This window comes from Lissotriton vulgaris, chromosome 1_1 (assembly GCF_964263255.1).
Source record: "Lissotriton vulgaris chromosome 1_1, aLisVul1.2, whole genome shotgun sequence".
Classification (NCBI taxonomy): Eukaryota; Metazoa; Chordata; class Amphibia; order Caudata; family Salamandridae; genus Lissotriton; species Lissotriton vulgaris.
The window spans coordinates 1,663,426,585-1,663,448,818 of NC_141685.1; the positions used below are offsets into that span (position 1 = coordinate 1,663,426,585).

Here is a 22,234-nt window from a genome sequence, read left to right on the forward strand (position 1 = left end):
GGTGTGCCCTGTGTGTTCATGCGGCCAGGCGTGTGTGTGTAATCGCTAATGGAGACCCCATAATGGGAGCTGCCTGGCTAGGAGAAACAGAGTGGCCTCTGCAGAGTGCGAACCCACGACCTGAGAAACGGCAGACTGGATTCAGCCTCCCCAATATCCCCTCCCCTTTGATTATCAAGGATAGGGGCAAAGATAAGCCCAGTGCACCTGGGAGGGAATATCAGATAACCACGACCCATACCTTAGGCTTGTGGTGTGACCTCGCAGAGACGATCTGAACCAACTACCCAGTCCCTTACCTCTTACTCTTGTATATAAGACAAGCAAGAAAAGCTGGGGCACAGGTGGGAAGGTCCTGGGTGTTCGCAAAGGGAAGGTCCTGCTATAGGGACAGCTGCTGCACCTATAGAATTGAGGGAGAATGTCCGTAACAATCGGAGCAGGTATTCCACCCACTAAATAGCCCTTATGCGTATACCTGAAAAAAGGAGTGGGTGCATCTGTAGGCTCGTCACGGAGTGAGGCGTGGATTGGGGAGATGGGACGCATCTGAACAGCAAAACTACCCAGGGCAGCCTGTATTTATAATATATAACACAGATACGCAAGTAAGCAACATGCACTCAACAGTATAAAAGAGAATGCAAAAAGCAATGGCCTGGGATAAATAAAGCACTTTAATTGGCTGTCCATGAACGTATACCAGTTATCACTGATATCCAGTCAGAACCTCCCATCAGATCCATTAAATATAAAAGCAGCATTCTATTCCGGGTCCAGGTCGACCTTAATACTTCTTTTAGGAATCATTACGCACAACTCTACGGTCCAACTGCACAGGCTGACCCGTTGAGAGTGTCAGGGTTCCTCAGTGACCTACCTCGTATACCCCTAGAAAAGAGAAATTACCTCTGAAATCCTTTAACAGAGCAAGAGATAACACAAACAATACATCTGTTGGCCAAAACCAAGGTGCTGGGATCGGATGGGCTATCCACAGATTCCTGTGCTGCATAAGAGTCCCTATTGGCTCCTAAGCTGCTCACTTTATACAAATCTGCTTGAGCACGTGGAATCTTCTCTGCTAGCACCTGAGAGGCACTGGGCACCTCCATCCTGAAGTTGGGGAAAGAACCTACTGCGACTGCGTCATACAGTACGCTTTCAATCTTAAACACGGATTACAAGTTATTAAGTAACTTACTGGTAGATGGACTACTTCCCCTGGTACCGGAACTAGTTCACGTAGACCAGAATGGGGTTTTCTCTTTCCAGAACACATCTTTGAACATGAGACGGCTATACCAAGTCATGGAGCAGTCCCCAATACGCTGGCCCCACATATAGTCTCTCTGTATGCAGATGATATGCGGCTCTATACACGAGATTTACGTTCTAGTCTGATCAAAATATAACTTTTTGCTCACTTTTGTGAAGTTTCGGTTCTACCAGTCAATTATTCTAAATCAGGAGTCTTTCCACTGCCTCATTCTAAACTCCCTCCCTCACTCACTACTACTAGAAGGGAAAAGGCTCAGATGGGACCCACACACCTTCAAATACCTAGGTATTCAGGTCTATCATAAACGGGACAAGCTGTATGGTAACCTATACCGTGCTAGTAGATCTCTGTGCTCCCAGATAACATTTTGGACCAAACTCCCTCCCTCGGTGGACAGACACGTAACATGGTCAAAAATGGTGATGCCCCAGAGGCTCCTGTATTATTTTACTAACTTCCCCTTCATATTGTAAGAGAAACTTATTCAAGGTGCTGGACAGACTTCTGGGCCGATTGATATGGGTTGCTGGCAGGTGTGGAGTGGCATGTGGCAAATTGAAATTTCCAGTAGCCAAGGGATCCTGCCTTTTGAAATTATTACTTAGATGCACAATTGCAGTGGGTTGCACAATGGCTGTCAGACAGACATTTAGGAGAGACGTCTCTCATCCAACAGCAAATTACTGAGGGCAGTGTGCATGCCTTGGGAGGGCAGTGTGCATGCCTTGTTCTTCCCAGGCTCGCAATGCCACCACCCTCTACCTATATTGCCCTCCACAGCCCTGAACGGCTGGAAAGGAGTATTGGCATGACTGCAAACTGTGGTCCCCTATGCCCCATCGATTCCACTGTCGGGAATTTTCGCTGGTGCAACTTCACTGACACACCGCAAACTCTGGCTGTGGTAAGCAGCTGGTGTTAACACAATACCTTATCAGTAAACAAAGTATGCACATAGTTGGTTATTTTAGTGAGCTTCTTAGATTAAACTGCTCCGTTGAGTCAATCAAAATTTGCTACTTCCAGCAACAAACACAAAATATAAAAAATTGTTGTAAAGTACCTGACACAAGCCAAAGATTATTTTTGAAAAATGTATGGAGTTTAATAAATTACTCCATTCAACTTAATATTTGTATATACATTTATCCAATTATGTAAATTTTTAAACTAACGGTAAAAAGAAGAGCAATCGGCTTCTAAAGAAGTGCAGGAAAAAAGAAAAAGGACAAGGAAGTGATTGTGTGGAGAAGGGTGTAAGCCTCAAAGAAAAAATTGTGACAAGTGAAAAGAAATTTAAACAGTTCCGATATGTTGCAGCTGTATTAAAAATTCAGCTTGTTTTTCAAAAGGCCACAGTTAATTACTACTATTTTTTCTTCATTTATACAGTCATGAATGACATGTATAATGTTTGGCTGAGGGGTGGTCCTATTTGCACATGACAAAGGGGCGTTGACGTTTCGACCCGTCTTTCGGTACATGGGCAAGTTGGAGCCTCGACCTGCGGGTCTTCCTCAGGACAGATGTTGCACACACGTTTTTACCGTAGACTTCTCAAAAGTGTAACCTAGGGTAAAAATTATTGAAATAGTGGTCAGGATTTTAATAAAATATATACGGGTTTAGTTGTTCTAAGTTGTGTAAGTTGCTTACCCACAGATTACTCATGGGTGGCCTCCGTCCTCCTATCCCGGGATGGACGTGTAATATTAATAGCCGTAATGGACCACCTGTAATTAATAAGGTGTGAACGGTCTCTTACTAACTTGATATGAAAATCATTTCAATGTTACTTAAGTAACATTGAAATGATTTTCATATCAAGTGTGGGTAAGCAACTTACACAACTTAGAACAACTAAACCCGTAAATATTTTATTAAAATCCTGACCACTATTTCAATAATTTTTACCCTAGGTTACACTTTTGAGAAGTCTACGGTAAAAACGTGTGTGCAACATCGTCCTACTGCGGTCTGACGTCGGGACCTTTGAATACTTTTGAAAGATTTCACAAAACAATAGTTTATACCAATCTCTGAAACACGGTGTGCTCCAATTCTAAAGGACTATACTGGAAGTCGTGTTTTTGATCTATCGGCTATAATAAATATTAGACATTTAAAGCAACGTCCACTTATGTTTATTCAGTGACCTAACCTATACTTGAGCAAGGAGTGAGGCTCTACCTACAGGACACGACCTTCTGTGTGAACCTTACTCTACTTCAAATGACTGGATTTATATCTTCTCCATTATAAGTCACATTCTGCAGAGGAGCCATTCCTGAGCATTACTGCATATACCCATTATTCCAGATAGGTCTTCGCACACAGAACTTTTTGACCTTAATCAAGCCTTGAAAAAGTCACTGCGTGACAAAACATGTCAGCATTTGCCCAGTGTCGAAGGATAAAAATTGTGAATGTATTGAAGATTACAAAATCCTCTATCTCTAATAAAAGTTTTTCTTTAACACAAGTCCTTACTTTTTTAACCTTATGACATATTTTAGACAAATGATTAAGTGCTATGGTTTCCTTCTTTGAAAAGTGCATGTATATTGTGCTGCTTCACCAGCTACTAAATGTTTTCACTAGTTGTTTTACAGGTAACGGGTATTCTGTTTGAGGACTGTGTACAGTAGCTAAATGCTTTACATTTATGAGTGAGGCGTATGGGGGAAGCAAACCAATCAGGCCGCAAAGGTTGAAGCAGAGTCTGCTAAACTTCTGTGTGGGGTATTTTTTGGATCTTGGTGATATTCTGTCTGAGCTTTGATGTGAGTTTGCTTGATACTGCATCTTTGACCAATTTTGTGCTGGTTATTGTATTGCATTGATTTTTGTTCAAAATAGCTTTAGTAAGATCGACACAGGCTAAGCTTAGCAGCCTTATTTACATAGAATTGAAGTAAGTTCCATGATTTAGCCATTACACAAGTCTCACAGCAAAGTGGTATGGTCTCTCATTTTTGACTGATTACACTGCAATGGTTTTGTGACCTCTGATTTTGCTTTGTATTTGGTGGCTTCATTGGTATTTCATTCTCCAGATAACAAACAGTTGATTCTGTGTATCCCTGGCAATGGAGCAAGTTCTTACCCAACTCTTTCCAGACCTGATTAAGTTTGGCCCTGTTTTATCAGAAATGAGACCGCATACATCACTACTCATTGTCTTCAATTTATTAATCATGTTAGTTCAATAAAGACATTTTAAATTAAAACGCCTATCTCACCTTTTTGGGTGTTTTTTCAGTTACGTTGAATTCAGTCAGATAATGTTACTTACGTAATCAGTATCTTAGCTGTGTTAGAACTATATTAGCTTGAATAATAAAATCTAAGGTTATTGAAGGTGGAAGTTCATAATATTGTGGTTGTCGTAGCGATCAACAACAATATAGAATCCTCAATATCAACTATCACAATATAATCAAGGTAAGCAAATATGGAGTACAGAATAGAAAATTTATAATTTCCCACATGTACTCCCATTCACAGCCTGGTTGTAGTTGGTGTGTGAACAAAATATTTTTGAATATTGATATAATTGACCTCTACATTGTGGCATACAACCAAAGTAGAATACTCACTGCTTTGCCCCTGCACTTTGCCCTATGAAATGAGGATTTTCTTATGTTCACTTGAACCTTGTCTGCTTCCTCCAACAGGGCCGCTTGTTGAATCTGAGCTGTTCCACTGTTCCTACATTTGTGTTATCCATTACAGCCACCACTCAGGTGAGTCTGTCCTCTTCAGTTTGTGTCTTAATATTTGGAATTTTTGTAAAAGACAATTAAAACTGTAATTATTAATGTTAGCTTTTCTTTTATGTATAACTTGTTGCCAGACCTTTGTTTCACAGCATGGAAAGATCAGCTGATTGAAATGTCGTGGAAAATTCCTTCATGTCCTGGGCTGGTGCCGCTAGTATAAACTAGAGCCAGCCTCTAGAGGTCAGCCGACCTACCTCTTAATGTGCTAAACAAAGAATTGGCAGGCATAATTCCGTGATCCCCTGAGCACTTTTTATAAAATGGGTTTCATACCTTTCGGTTTTCAGAAATCCAATTTTAAATGTAAAAAAGCAAAGTTTTTCAAGGCTGTAATGCTCAATTTACATTCGTTTTCTTAAAAACAAAGCACGTTTTTAAAGTGATAAAACCTTTCCACAAACCTTTTGTTAAAGAAAATATGTGGGCAAGAATGTTAGTGGATCTTACTGAAGCCATTTGGAACAAAAATCAATGTCCTACAGTGACTGCAAGACTTTATTGAGATATGTACTGATGCTCCTTGTTTAGGCTGGGATCTGAGACATAGAGGATTGGTTGGGCTTCCAAATGCCCACTGTCATCAGCAGGTTGATGTCGAGCCACTCCGCATTGAAGCATACATCTCCAAAAAGGATGACGTTGAGTAGATCTCTGTACCTTTCCATGCTGTCGCCAACTCCTCGGACTCTGAATAATCCATCTATATTCTACGTCTCAATCAAGCATCTCCCATAGTTGTTTCACTGGCACTGATCTCTCTCATCCCTGCAGCTATCTCAGCCCCGCTGCTGAAGAACCACGACCTCCAAAAGTTCCTGAATCAGTCTGCTTTCAAATGACTTTAATTGTCTTTACTAACCTTTTCACTAGGCAGAAAGTCTCTGGCCATTAGACGAGACTTTAGAAATTATATAGACAATGTAGAAGAGCTAAATATAATTTTTGCTTCCCAAGGTTCAGAATGTTAGTGGCCATAAAACTTGTCCACTCATCTTGGTCATCCATCGGAGTTTACTCTCCTACCATGTCTTAGCTCTCCCACAAAACGATCTCTCCAATAGGTGACATCCTTTTTTAATAAGGTGGGAACAAACTTAATCTGCCTATGGCAAATCTTCAAACGACTTCTGTCATTGTTTAGACTCGCCATCAGCGCACTGCCTCAAGAACGGTTATTCCTTTGGTCCCAGGCTTCTCTCTTAACTCTGGCTTCTGTCAGATCTGCACTAGCTAATCTGAAAAAAATAATAGTACAAACCTATGGATTAGGGTCCACTTTTTCCACACATGGATCCCCAGCCATACTCTTAATGCTTTGCAGCAGGAAAGCACCATCCTGCTTGTCCAACTTCTACTGTCTACGAGTGCAAGACAATACCTTGAAAGATATCGGTGTTTCTTGTCGAACTCCTGTGAACACTTGGCTGAAGAGCTTCCGGGAGAGCCCCGGAAGGATTTTAGGTAAGTTTTTCATAAAGGCATAATGGTTTCAAACCAAGAGATAAGTGCTGCAGCTGACCTTTCAGATCGAACAGCACGCTGATAGCCCTGGTTTGGCTATCAGACGTTCGTCCTGGCTCAAATTTACTGGATTGAAACCCGAAGTCATGCAGAGAATACTAAATCATCCTTTCTCTGTGACATTGTGGAATCCATCGCGTAGCAAAAGACTATTCAAAGCTGAAATTAAAGTGAGAACTTCCTTTGATTATATGGGGAAACTCTAGGTACAGCAGAGCAGTGAGACCAACCTTATATGAAACAGGAGCCATATTTTAATAAGGAACATTTAACAATACTGCATAGCCCAATCCTATGGAACAAATAACAACAAATGAGCAAAGGTAATTTAACACAAGTAAACAAAAGAAACAAACACAAAGTAAATTCTATACACTTGTAAACTTAAATTAACTACGAAAATCCTGTTAACGTTCCAGATCGGTCTATCTTACAATTTGTCAGCTCCCTGAACCCTTTAATCACTTTATAAGGTTCGCTAAATTGAGAAAAATCATGAGCGTTCTTAGATAACTTGACTTTTACAACATCATAAACCTTGAGGTAAAAGATCTAACCATTTTGCGGAGGTCATACAGTTCTTTTCTCTTCTACTGCAATTGGAGTTTCTTAATTTTCCTTCGCTAACCAGTCCTTACACTTCGGTAAACTCCTTTCAGTAAGTACTAATCCATGCAAGACACAACTTGGAACACAGTCTACATTTTTTAAACTGTACAAATTGACGTGTCACCGTAGTAGTATGAGGAGTAAATCTGTACTCCTTTACTATTCACCATTTCTATCCAATTAATCCCTTTTGTTTAGCAATGTGTATGTTCTCTTTTCAATGTACTATTAAACCACTCCACCATCCCATTTGTTTCAGTATAGTAAAATGCGCCTTTCTTGCGAATAATACTCTTCATTCAATAGCTGCTCCAACATTTTCGAGATTAACTGGACACCATTGTCCGTGAGTATTCACTTGGGACTCCCTTCCTTGGCAAACACATCTCTCAAGAACGTGATAACTGACAAAATAGTGATTTTATTAGTGACCTCCACTTCAGGCCATCTAGAGAGCATGTCCATCAGAATCAGCAACTATTTAAGTCAAGTAATGTCAAGTCATAGAATTTATATAGCGCACTACATACCCAGAGGGTCTCAAGGCGCTGAGGAAGGGGAGGAGGATTACTTGTCAAATATCCACGTTTTAAGTTGCTTTCTGAAAGCTAGGTGGTTCTGGGTAAGGCGAAGGTAAGTGGGGAGTGAGTTCCATGTTTTAGCAGCCAGGTATGAGAAGGATCTGCCTCCCATGGTGGTCTTGTTGATGCGAGGTACAGTGGCGAGGGCTTGGCTGGAAGACCGTAGTTGGCGGGAGGGGGTGTAGAAGGACAGTCTTGAGTTGAGGCATTCTGGTCCGATGTCGTAGAGTGATTTGTGTGCGTGGGTTAGCAGTCGAAAAGTGATTCTCTTATTGACGGGTAGCCAGTGGAGGTCTTTCAGGTGACCAGAGATGTGTTCGTTGCGTGGGATGTCTAATATGATTCTGGCTTAGGCGTTTTGGATTCGTTGGAGTTTCTTTTGGAGTTTAGCGGTAGTGCCTGCGTAGAGGGTGTTTCCGTAGTCCAGTCGGCTCGTGACCAGAGCATGGGTGACTGTTTTCCTGGTTTCGGTGGGGATCCAGCGAAATGTTTTTTTGAGCATGCGAAGAATGTTGAAGCAGGATGAGGATACGGCGCTGACTTGTCTGTTCATTGAAAGTGAAGAGTCCAGGATAACGCCTAGGTTCCGTGCGTGGTCTGTCGGGATGGGTGCTTTTCCAAGGGCTTCCGGCCACCAAGAGTCGTCCCATGCAGAGGGGGATGTACCTAGGATGAGGACTTCTGTTTTATCTGAGTTCAGTTTCAGACGGCTGTGTTTCATCCATTCAGCAACTTCTTTCATTCCTTCGTGTAGGTTAGTTTTGGCGGTGCTGGGGTCCTTGGTGAGAGAAAGGATTAGTGGAGTGTCATCCGCGTAGGAGATGATGTTGAGGTTGTGTTGGCGGGCGATGGTCGCGAGGGGGCTCATGTATACGTTGAAGAGGGTGGGGCTGAGAGAGGATCCTTGTGGTACGCCACAGATGACTTCGGTGGCCTCGGACTTGAATGGTGGAAGGCGGACTCTCTGGGTTCTTCCGGTGAGGAAAGAGGTGATCCATTCAAGTGCTTTTCCTCGTATTCCGATGTTGCTGAGGCGTTGTAAAAGGGTGCTGTGGCAGACTGTGTCGAATGCTGCAGAGAGGTCGAGGAGGATGAGGGCGACTGTGTCTCCATTGTCCAGTAGAGTTCGAATGTCGTCTGTTGCTGCGATGAGGGCGGTCTCAGTGCTGTGTTTTGCTCGGAATCCAGATTGTGAGGAGTCGAGGGATTTGTTGGCTTCGAGGAAAGCGGCGAGCTGGTTGTTGACAGCTTTCTCGATTACTTTGGCCGGGAATGGAAGGAGCGAAATGGGGCGGTAATTTTTGAGTTCGGTGGGGTCCGCTGTGGGTTTTTTCAGAAGGGCGGTGAGTTCAGCGTGTTTCCAGTTTTCCGGAAAGGTGGCGGAGTTGAAGGAGCAGTTGATGACGTCTCGGAGGTGCGGTGCTATGACGGAGTCTGCTTTGTTGAAGATGTGGTGAGGACATGGGTCTGTGGGGGATCCTGAGTGGATGGAGTTCATCAGGCGAATGGTGTCCTCAGTGGAGATTGGGTTCCAGTCGTTAAGGGTGTTCACGGGGGGAGAATGTTCAGCAAATGGTTGGGTGGGTTGGTCTCCGGGTTGGTTGTCGAAGCTGTTGTGGATGTCTGCAATTTTGTTGTGGAAGAATGAGGCTAGGGAGTCGCAGAGGGCTTGAGAGGGGGTGATGTCGTTGGAGTTGGCCGAAGGATTGGTAAATTCCTTGACGATGTTGAAAAGTTCCTTGCTGTTGTGGGCGTTGTTGTCTAGTCGATCCTTGAATGCTGTTTTCTTGGCTTTTCGGATTAGTTGGTGGTGTATGCGGGTGGCGTTTTTGAAGGCGTTCTTGGTGCTGGTGGTTGGGTCTTTTTTCCAGGCCTTTTCAAGGGAGCGGCAGAGTTTCTTGGACTTCTTAAGATCATCGTTGAACCATGAGGCCTTCTTGCTGCCAGGTTTGCTATGACGTTTTTTCAGTGGTGCTATGGTGTCGGCGGCGTTGGATAGCCATAGGGTGAAGTTGGCGGCGGCTTGGTCTGGGTTAGAAGAGTGGGCTGGGGTGTTTAGAAGGAGCGAGGAGGAGATCTGGTCGATGGTGATTTTGTTCCAGTTTCTTTGCAGAGTTGGTTGAAGGTGGTTGATGGGTTTCGGCTTGTTATAGGTGAAGTGAACGCAGCTGTGGTCAGTCCAGAGGAGATCCGTAGTATGGCTGAAGGAGACATGATTGCTGGAGGTGAAGATGGGGTCGAGTGTGTGACCTGCGATGTGGGTGGGGGAGGTGACCAGTTGTTTAAGTCCGAGGTTGGCGAGGTTGTCCAGGAGGGTGGTGGTGTTGCGTTCGTTGTTCTTTTCAAGGTGAAAGTTGAGGTCTCCTAGAAGGATGTAATCTTTGGAGGGGAGCGCGTGTGGAGTGATGAAGTCCGTAATGTCTTCACTGAATTTTGTGCGGGGTCCTGGTGGTCTGTAGAGGAGGGTGCCTCTGAGTGTGGTCCTGGGGTCGATGTGGATCTGGAAGTGAAGGTGTTCAGAGTTGGCGAGGTTGACGTCAGAGCTGGTTGAGATGCGGATTGATTTCTTATGGACGATAGCGATTCCTCCTCCTGTGTGGCCGGTACGGTCCTTGCGTGTGATCTTATAATCTTCAGGGATGGCAATGGTGATGTCTGGGGCGGAGGAAGCGTTCATCCATGTTTCTGTTAGGAAGGCGACGTCAGGAGAGATGGTGTCTAGTAGATTCCATAGGTCAATGGCGTGTCTGTGGACCGATCGGGTGTTGAGCAAGATGCATTGTAGGTGATTGGGGTCGGGAATCTGTGGTGTGGTCGTAGCGGGGATGTTGTCGGTTCCGATGAATTTGCAGGAGTGGCAAGAGAAGGGTCCATGAGTGTGTCCAGGAGCGGCTTGGACGCAGTTGGGGGCGCGACCGGGGTTAAGGGCTAGGAGGGTGGCGGCATCGTAGGTAATGCGGGAGGGCTGGGGAGCGCGGGGGGCAGGGGGACTGGCGCTGGGCGCGGTCCAGGCGCGGACGGGCGTAGACGGGCTTACCTTTGGTGCACCTTCGGCGCGAATGGGGCGCGGTCGCTGCGCGTGGACGCTGCGCGCATGAGCTGTTGTCATAAATGGATGGATGGATAGAGGAAGAACCTAATAATTATGGGTCACACCATATCTAATTTAATTCCAAACCTCCTTTGGAATCTCATGCCCAACCATGGGGGATGTTCTTATTTCCAAAGTTGTCACTCATCCTTCACTCACAATAGTGTTGCACTTTCTTGCCTCTAGAGGGGGAACTAATCTGGAACCCCTCTATAAAAATAAGATTGTTATTAACTGAATAGTTCTCCTGCCACTTAGGCAAAACTAGCCAAGTAGTATCAAAACTCCAGTTTTGTTGCCATTGGGAATGGCTTTGCAAACCCTCTTTAATACATCACCTTTCTCCAGTTCTACCATCGATTCATCCTCAGATACGCAACCATGATGATAGCACAAACCTTGAAATCTTCTTTGTTTTACGACGTGTCGTCATCACCATCTGTCCTCAGAGAAGCCTCCACTAATCTCGATATGCAATCAGCAACTTTATTATCAACACCAGGTAAGTATGTAACTACAAACTGATAAACTTGTAGTGCTACCACCCATTTACTAATGCACAATGAATACATGCTAATCCTTTCTTCCCAAACACTTCTTAAAGCAGCTTATGATCAGAATGAACAACAAATTTTACTCCCCATAAAAACTGCTTGAATTTCATGTAGCCCAGCATACTTCCAGGGCTCTCTTCTCTATAGGTAAATAGCACATTTCTGCCCCTTTCAATTATCTACAAACAAATGATATTGTCTCCTCTGTACCATTCCGGTTTTGCTTCAAAACAGCACCTAGACTTTTATTATTGTCATTTGTGACAACGCAACAGGGTTTACCAGACCTGAGACTCTTCAAACTGAAGCAAGGCTTAGTTAGCTTTATGTTAGTAAATTCCTTCTGACACTCCTCAGTCCATGTAAACTGGACCACCTTCTTAATCAGACTTCAAATGTTACTCGAGCAACTAGCAAAATCTGGCCTAGAACTCAGCCATCCCCAAAAAAGCTTGAACATCTTCTTTCTTGCCAGGGTGAGATAAATCCTGGATGGTATTGATTCGATCTTTTTTGGGCTTAACCCAATCAGATGTGGTAACATGCCCCTAATAGTTCTCGGGACAATAAAACATACATTTACTAATCTTCAGGGCAATCCCCTTCAAGCTTAAAATCCTTTACACCCTCTCTGACTTTGACATATTCCTCCAGTGTGTTATTGAAAATTAAGTAGTCTTCCTGAAAAAATGTAACTCCTGATAGTTTACTTAACCCCTTCGATGCGGATAACAAAGCAAGCTCGTCATGGGCGTTACCTGCACTGCGCGCATGACGAGCTGGCTTTGTCACGAAAGCCGCGATTTTAAAATTTCAGCGCGCAGCGGGAAAAGCCGCTAGCGTGCATGCGGTTAAAGTATCATTCATGCTGAACATAGACAAAAAGAGCATTCTATTGAAATGAAACACTCCAAAAGGTGTTATGAACACCATTCAATCTTTAGAGTCTTTACAAAGATGAGGTTCCATCAAGTGTGGTGAAAAATTTGGCATCAACTAACAAACTTATCTCCATGAAGTTAGGCAAAGGAAACATCTCCTCAGTTACTTTTTAGGTCTCGTGACCTACAATGCGCGCAAGCGCATTGAGGGAGCGAGAATTCAAGTGCTCGAAATCCTCGTGAAACCAAGGGCTTCTTGCGCTGCGGTTTTCATTAAGTTCACGTGAATCCTCGTGAACGAGCTTGCCAGAAGGCAGACCAGCTTAATTGCATCAGACCCATTTGCTTCCCAATCTCCTCCCACGGCCGTCCTTTCTGCCCGCCAGCAGTTCAGTTCCGTCCCTCCTCACAAGGCAGACCAGCTTAATTACATCAGACCCATTTGCTCCTCAATCTCCTCCCACCTCCCACGGCCGTCCTTTCTGCCCGCCAGCACTTCAGTTCCGTCCCTCCTCCCCCCTAATTACATCACTGTTCACGGCCCCGGCTAGCCCTGGCTCTCTACTTCCCTGGCTCTGCCTTTTCCCACTGTGTTTGAGGACGGTGAAAGCATACAACAATTTCATTAAGCTATGACATGCCCGTCAAAATGTGTCTAAACCCTGCCTCCTTTCTCGTCGTTGCCTCCGCATCAGTCAATCTCAATCAGATGCTCGTTCTTGGTAAAGCCAAGATTTTCTCAGAGTTCTGCTCTTAATAACAACTGGATACACTCAGAACTGTGCTAGAATGTGTACACTGCTGCCCCCTTTAGGCAGCAATCAAAAGTGCTGTTTTGCGCTCCCTAATATTACCACACGGGGAGACATCTTTATTCGCTCAGTCAAATGCCCTTAAAGACAAAACAAAAGCCTTTGGCTGCGGATGCCAAAGTCTGCTCATAGACCAATATAATGCCACCTACTCTGTGACAAAACACTTAACCCAGCCTGCCACTTACTAGTGTCCTCTTCCGCCATTCTCCTTATCAAAATTACATCTAAATACATGTGATTTAAAGCTAACGCGTTTTTCAATTATTGTTCGATGCAAACCGTCTTATTAGCTAATCGGATATATATTGTTTATTTATGAGATAAGTGTCTTCTTTCCTTAAACTAATGCCCAGATTCACAAAGTGTAACAGGACCATACAAATTGCATTAAAGCACTATACAAATGCAGCTACCATGACATTATTGGATCAGGATGAGGAAGACTTTTTTGTTGTTGCCACAGTGTGCCTGAGACTGAGACACAGTAGCTGGGCACAGCGGGAAACAACCTTTACAACGCATCATTTACAACGCATGTGTTTACAACGCAAATTAATACAACGATGCGTTGTTACATCGCAAGCCATTACAACGCAAGTCGTTACAACGACTTGCGGAAGGTGTTGGACTTTCAATCCAACACCTCCCCTACTGTTGCACACACTAGAGTTGGAAAGGTAAATTATACTATTCCAAACTCAAGCTCCCCACACCGCAAGTCACTGTAACAACTTGTTTTGTAATACCATGCGATGTAACAACGTATCGTTATAAAGATTTGCGCTGTAAACGCATGCATTGAAAAGAGTGCTATTCACCCAATGTTTGAGGTTGTGTGAAGTCAGAACATCAGCTGGTTTTGAACAGGAGAGCCGTCCCATGGCTTTTACAGGCGAAGCAAGAATGGACCCCAGTTGGTGCAAACGTTGTCCAAATTTGGATTCTACAAAATAACCTACATCAGAGCACCAAATGACCTATCCAGTTGTTCCAAAAGGGTCCAGCTTCAATCAACTGATTAATAGCAGAACTTTAGCTGGTCAGGTCATATTCTCTAGAAAATCACACAGATCACACAGCCGCACCTACACTCACACACACTCACCCACCCTCAGCCTCATAACACCTCACACACACACACCGTCACCATAACACCCTCTACATCATACAAAGGCACACACCTTCATCCTCACAACACCACACACCATCGGAATACACACACCCACCACCTCACACACCCACCACCTCACACACACTCACCCTCACACACAATTACACTCAAAGACCCTTACACACCCTCAATAACAGTCTCAAAAATCACACACACTAACACACCCTATCAGCTTCACACATCATATCCCAATCAATCACCCTTTTCAAAGTCACTCACACTCACACTCTCACATTACACAAATGTCACAAAAAGACGTTAATATTTCACTTCTGTTCTTTTATTTTCCTCACAATAAAATACACTGAACATAATCTTCACAAAAGGTATTTACAACAGTTTAAGCTATTGCCATTATAAATTACAATAACTTTTATTTAAGTATTAATTATTTAAAACATTTCATAACCATTGTTATTTGTAATATCAATACATCCAAGTCACGTAAATACAAAACATTTGCATTAGAAATGCTATGAGTGTCACATTTGCAAAAGTTAAAAGTATTGGCATTGTAAATAACAAAACTATTAATTTCGCGATTTTCAAAACCAACACATAAATATAAAATGTCATTTACAAAACCAATAGCTCCAACTTTCCTACTGCGAGACCTATTGGCAACGCCAGTGCTTGTTTGTTAAGATGTCTAAGGTCATATTAGTCTGTCACCAGAGCTTTTGATAGCAATAACAGACCCCACAAATTGTGAAGCTTTTACCGTCTCAATTATTCCCTCCGCTATGAGCCAGTCCAATTCAGTTTTCACTGCATCTTGCAAAATAATAGGTACATTTCTCCCCTTACACTATTGGTTTAGCACCATCTTTTAGTATTATGTGATTCATGTACCCTTTGACACAACCCACTTTGTTGGGAAGCACCTCAGGAATTTCTTGCGGAAACGCCTCTTGCATAGTATCAATTATCCTGACTTGAGCTTGAGGGTCAGAGTTCAGGTCAAGATAAATTCCCATGAGTTTCTGATGAGGCCAACTCAATACTGTGTCACCCTTAACACACAGCTTGAGCACGGGATAACATGAAACAGTAAACATTTCTTTTAACATGTCAAGAAAGAATTGGAATGATAAGTAGAGATACGTAGAGAGGTTGCTGAAAAGTCCATAGTAAACCAGGATAATTAATTCAGTTAAAAGGCTCAATCTTCCACATTGTCACCAATGATAAAAAAGAATAGTTCCTTGAAATGAAGGAAGGAGAGCATATCCAACCACAGCAGAACAGTGAGAATCCAACACAGCAACCGTCATCGCAACTTTTCTTTAAGCATAAACATTCTACAAGGAACATACCATCCTTACATGAAGCAGGAGTCCTAGCAGAACATCTCATTTAATAAGAGATGTTTACGAATACCATAGACTTCTTTGTTTAGCTGTCATGTGGATGAAGAAGTTCAATTCATGAACTCTGAGTTATAGAGCTTAAAGCAGTCTGCTTGGAGAAGAGAAAATAATATTGCTGGTATCAGTACAAGTCCAGTGACCTCGGCTAATCACAACAGAGGATTCAAGCCCCTCAGAGGCTGCAGCAGTACCACCAACAGCAGCAAAAGCAGTTTTATCAACCCAGGTAGTCATCTTTAGGCTGAGGTTGACCTGAGGCTTTGGCTGCAGTAGGAAAGACTCTGGCTAACAGTGATTCCTCTCTCCCAACTTTTCCATTCCTACTCAGGTGTGGACTGGGAGTGGGTGAGCATTTGCAATTGCTGGGAGATTGGAAGAATAGGGGTGCTGAATATTGTACATAATGGCTATTCTGAAGTTCAGATCTTCTCCTCCAGCCTTTCTCTCTCCAAAGAAGTATTCTCAATTCCAACACAACTTACTTCAACAAGGGATCAACATTGTTACAGAAAGAAGCCGTAGAAATGATCCCTCCTTCCCAAACAGAACAAGAATATATTCTAATTACTTTTTTGGTTTAAAGGAATAGTCTATTGTAAACATTAGGGCCTTTCTCAATATAAAAATGTCAAATAAATGGACTAAAAAGGGATTTCAGATGTTGCCCCTCTAGCAGATCTACCAACTGTTACGTAAAGGTCATTCTATGTGCACAAAAGATGTCCAGGATGAGTACTTTCTTATTACAATTAGTAAGACAAATGGCAAAATTCCTAAGGTTTGTTGTGGCAAAAATCATTACAATACAAAGTCCTTCCCTTTTGTTTCAAGACCAGGCCAAGAACTTTTATGAAATGCATGTTGGTTGTGGCTGCACACCTCAAAAATGAAAGCAATTTAAATAAATTTTTACCTTCCTAAGGTGTCCACTTCTTGTGAAGTTCAGTAACGCTTCTAGATGATGGTTTCTATTCTGCAGCATTTGGGCTGAAGAATAAATTACACAAAACCATCATTGGTTCTATTCCATCCAATGCCTGGGATAATTCCTATATTCACCACCAGCAAAAATGTTTTCTTTGGAAAAGCGACTTTCTACTATCTGCCTGAAGTCTTCGTCTTCAAAGACATTGCATCAAACAGCCTGTTAGATCTGTTCTCTGCTGCCATAAACATTGTACATCTCCCTGACAATGCATGCACTGGTACGGATGAGAACACTGAAACAGTGCATATTACCTCTCTCAAAAACTGTGATCAAATCTCTACCTTGGTGGTACCAGTCAAAATTCAGCTATATTTTCACTGTTGAGGGTGACCGATAACTCCCTTCATGAATGGAGAGCACATGTGAATCACCTTTAGATTCAAGGGACATAACAAGAGATTTAGAAATCTTACCATTTCAGTCTCCTAGACCTGAGGGCACGCTGTCTGGTTCTCAAATATTTTTTTACAGGTATTAAATCAACTAAATTTTTAATTGAGTCAGACAACACAACAGTGCATTATCTGATCAGGCAAGGAAAAAGGGACTCTGGAGTTCTGTCCCTCAAACCTTAAACTACCTTTATCTCCACATTACAGCAGTCCATCTCCCAGGAGTTCAAAACTTGGATGCAAACTTTCTTGTCAGTATTGTTTAAGAAAGCCACAAGTGGTTATTAAATTATGAAGTGCTGCACAACGTCCTCTGCGAACAGGGATTTCACCAGATAGATCTGTTTTCAAAAAAATAAATGCCCAAGCTAAACCTCCAGATGTTATCAACCCATGTACTTTGGGAAATGGTCTTTTTATAAGCTTGTTTATGCCCTTCCACTGAAATCCTTAATTCCAACTGTCACTGTCATCCTACCAGGTTTCCTGTTCAGGTTCAGGGTTTAAGAACCTGTAGCCAGATCTTCTCTTTTAACTTGGCAGCCTGGTTTTTGAACCCTTTCAATATGCAAACTTCGATCTTCTTTGCGAATGTATTGATATATTGAAGGAGACATGGTGTCCAGTGACCAGGTTATCCTACGCGTTAAAATGGAAGAGGTTCTTCATCTGGTGCATTCATGGATCAACCTGAGCAGATGCCCGGAGTAGGCAGTGCTTCCATATCTTATCTGTTTGCCCAAGGAGGGGTCTGCAAATACCTCGCTAAAGAGACTGCTTATAGAAAATAACCTTCATAAATCTCTCCTTTTATAGTTTGTAATAAAAAAAAGGTTCTAGATGGAATTGAAAGGCTTTCTTCCAGTAAGAAGATTCTCTCCTTCACTAGAGCTTAACGTAGTGCTCTTTAAATTAATGTGCCCTCCTTTTTAATCAATTAATGAGGCTATCTTGCAGCATTTATCTTGGAAAGCAGCTTTCCTTGTAGGTATCACTTCTCCTCATGACGGTAGCTTATGTCCAGACACTTTGTTGTAATGAACCATACAAGGTTTACCACAAATATAAAGTAGTTTTGAGAACTCTCCTACATTTCCTCCCAGTTAACGAGGGTATCTTTTTCCTTTATCCTTTTTCGAAATGTGTAAAGAAGCCACCTGGAGGTCCCTACATAACATTACAATAAATTGTGCTAATTCAGATTACTCAGGCAGTGCCCAAGGGTTCTAGGCATTTATTCAGAATCGGTTTGCTTTGAGAATCTTTTTTGTTGTCTTTCTCTGCCTTTTTGATAGGCATGGGCTTGCGATTTATTCAGTGCTTATGACTATAAGTGAAGATCTGCTTGGCAAGAAGGAATAGTTGCCTATAATCCTCATTCTCCTCTAGGGAACTCTTCATTATAGGCATAAGCAACCCTCTCTACAACAGAGAAATGAACTATTGTTTTCTCAGGATCCTCCTCCTCTTTAAAAAAAAAAAAAAAAAAAAGAACTTGCTTTAAGTCATTGGCAGAGCATGTTGAGATCCTTTTCCAATGACCTGCCCATGGGTGGCGCGGAGGTTCAACCTGTGTATGTCCAGCATTATCTGCTGGATAAATGGCAATTCCCTGAAGATTAATGCAGACAAGACTGAAGGGCTTGTGTTTGGCTTTCAAAACTCCATTTGGTCAAACACCTGGTGTCCAGATGTCTGCAGACCTCTTCCCACACCTGTCAAGTCATCTGAAAACATTCGGATTCATTTTTTATAATACATTTGAGTTCTGATGCACAGGTCAGTCGCATTATCAGCACTTGTTTTTTCATCATTTGGACCCTGAAATAGATTTTTCCTTGCATTCCATCGGAATTGCACCGCACCAGACAGTCTCTATCAACCTTGTTACCTCACGGCTGGACTACTGTAGTGCACTTTACCTTAACATCAATAGTTCCTCCCTGAATAAACTTCAGGTTGTACAGAATAGTTCCAAAAGACCAAGGCAGCAGACCAGGTCAAGCACTACGGATCCTATCGTTCTAAATTCTGGATGGTGCAAACTTCTTCCTACACCTGCTACCAATAGGTGTATAAATCAGAGATACACAAACATGAGATGGAAGGTGCACACAATTCGAGTCCATAAGAAAGAGGTGTATTTTATATTTTCTTCTTTATTTAACAGTATTCGTCAGATACAGGCACAGCCAACGTGTTTCGTTCCATTTGCCTTGTGGAACTTCGTCAGGGCGAATCAATTCAGTTTGAAGTTGTCAACCTATTCAGACAGAACCGTGTGGATCAAACAGCAGATGGCAATTGTTGGTCAGAGGCATATGACCTTCATATATTATAAGGCGGTGTTCACACTAGGTGCGAGCGAGTCAGCCCAGTAGGTGTCCCAACGTTATGTTCAATAATTTTCATTTTCGTAATTTTGTTCTCCGGAAAGGGCATAGAGTGAAGGCGTAGAAGACACCGGTCTGCAGTGTGGCGCGGTGTTCGTGGTAATAACCACCGAGCACCTGTAGTCGGGTGCTTGGGTTCAGTAATCTTGCTCGTAGCGGCTTCCCGAACACCGCGCCACACTGCAGACCGGTGTCTTCTACGCCTTCACTCTATGCCCTTTCCGGAGAATAAAATTACGAGGACAATAAGAAATTTCCCCTGGGAACCACAAGACTCCCCGGTGGGCATTTGCTCAACTTCGAAATACCATTGTATCGAGTCCCTGAAATCTACCAAACTCATAACTTTGGGACACCTACTGGGCTGACTCACTCGGACCTAGTGTTAAATAAAGAAGAAGGTTGTACAGAATGCTGTAACCCGCCTTATTCTGAACATTTCCAAAAGGCACTCAGTTAGAGATGGGATTCGTTCCCTTCATTGGCTTACTGTCAGGAAGCTAATTTATTTCCAGGCCTTGTACCTAGTTTTTAAGGATCTTCATCATAGGGGCCCCAGCCAAATGAATGCTCTTTTTCATTGGTACAGTCCTGGCAGACCACTTCGATCCTCATGGTGTAAAAAAATATAGGATCTCCAGTTTTCGGAAGACTTTAGGGGGTGGGCTCTTATTGATAGCTGCTGCCAGACTATGGAACACCCTGCATACCTATATCAGAAGCAGATTCCTTTGTCCTTTAAAAAACATCTGAAAACCTAGTTCTTTTCATCTCAAAATCCTTGATTCTTGGCTACTCTTGCTGATTAATCTGTCGTGCTATAGCGCTTTGGCACTTTCAGGTTTTATTGCGATATATATATATATATATATATAATGAGGCTTAAATAAAACAAGGGATAAGTATGCTGGCATAAGTAGTTACTTAAGCAACAGGAGTAGAACGGTGGCACTGGCATATGCAGAAGATTGTAGCGTGGACAGAGGGGAATGGGAGTTTAACACCTGATGCTAATTGAGCAAGGTGGGAAGCTGGTTAAACAGTTTTTTTCCGGCAAATGAAACGCTTAGGTAAATACAATGTTCATGCTGCGGTGTACTCGAAAAATCTTCATGCTGTAACTAAAGAAGGAACATGCTCACGGAATTCATGTTGTGGATAGGGTTAGTTTTGAAGAAAAAATGCATGTCATGGTAAGCTCAAATGTTGTCAAAGCTGCTGGGTAGTCAATAAGAGAACATGACTTTACACAAAAGGGAGGGATGGGTTACAGAACGCAATCTTTTATATTAACATGGCTGCACATAATGGTTGCTGAATTGGTGACTTTTTTTAGTGTATCCTTGGCATATTAGAATGTAGAGCAAATAACTTGGCATAAATTGTGTACCTTTGGATAACATGAGATGTATGTGTATCATTGAAATGCACAATATGTATGATGCTGGTTTAAACATTGATAGAATTATTTTTTCTGTGTCACTTTTTAGATGCCCCTGACTAAGGGATTGATTTATCCCGAAATGCTTTGGGTTTTTAAATAAACATCATGATATGTGGAATCTACCTGTGCCCTGACGTTTGCTTGAGCGCTCTTAAAGCAGAAAGCGTATGGATAAAACAAATTGAAGTAATAGTTTAAATAGGAGGAAGGATTAAACGGAGAAAATATAAAATGGTTAAAAAGAAGATAAACATGGCTGAATTTAATTCATTGGATTCAAATCTCTCTATCTCTCTATCTATCTCTCTATCTATCTATCTCTCCCTCTATCTATTCTCTATCTATTCTTTATCTATCTATCCATCCTACTAGCAGTCGCCAGTAGGCAGTTCTAGTTAGGACCTATTTTCCATAGGAAATCCGCAACGTTCTATTTGGGTTAACTTTGGCGCCGGTTGACGAATCGTCCCGAAATTTTCAAAACTGGTGGAGCGCTCCAGTCCACTCCTATCCTGAAAGTCTTGGGGTGATTCGTAAAGGAGGGTCTGAGAAAAAAGGGGGTCCCAAAATGTGTTTCCCCAATGCAATTTTCCATAGGTACCGTTGCCCCAGTATTGGAACTTTCATAGATTCCCATGCTTTGTATCATTCCCCGTCGTCGGAATGGGAGCCTCGGTAGTATCACAACCATAGAAACAAAAGAGAAAAAATAGGCCTAGGCCTCATCTCCTTTTGTATCCTATCACCCTCTTTGTGCAAAAGAGACCAAACTTTTGTCAGGACCAATCAGAGCAGCCTCACCCCCTAGAACCTTCCTGAGAGAGCTCAGAGCCTCAGATTTTTCTACCGCACGTTGTGCTAGGGAGTCTCCACTGAGCTCTGCTCAGTTTTTCTCATTCTAACTGTTTATTTCTTCAAGTTTTCTACTTCAATCAGGACATGTCTGACAAGGAGAAGAAGGCCTTATTCAGGTCCTGTGCGTCTTGTGGAAAAAAGCGTCTTTTTGTGGAGGATAAGCATGACAGCTGTATCTATTGCTTATACCTTGACCACAAGGCCACAGACTGCAAAATTTGTAGAACCTTCTCTACTAAGACACTTCGTGACAGAGAGGGACGGCTTTTGACCTGGCTTCAAAAAAATGAAGTCTCGGAAGGAGGTTCTCTCATCGGATGAAGAGGGTTCGACATCTGACTTCCTCTCACAGATCCCAGAAGAGGGGTAGGTCTCCTCCTGGTTATTCTTCAGCTGAGCTCCCTTCTAAGGCCCCTCATAAGATCTCTGACAGGTCTGAGAGGGCTAGTCCCCTTCAATCTCCTCACGGAAGTGAAAAGGAGAGGCAGGGACAGGCTGCTGGATT

General features: G+C 42.7%; 1 protein-coding gene across 3 annotated transcripts in view; it reads left to right on the forward strand.

Annotated features, from left to right (window-relative positions):
* AHCYL2 (adenosylhomocysteinase like 2) overlaps positions 1 to 22,234 on the forward strand; it is a 484,174-nt gene that overhangs the window by 413,267 nt on the left and 48,673 nt on the right. For all 3 annotated transcript variants that reach the window (XM_086918893.1, XM_086918894.1, XM_086918895.1), the window contains exon 14: positions 4,960 to 5,028. In XM_086918893.1, the coding sequence (XP_086775019.1) occupies positions 4,960 to 5,028 (69 nt within the window). The remainder of the gene's footprint in view (positions 1 to 4,959; positions 5,029 to 22,234) is intronic.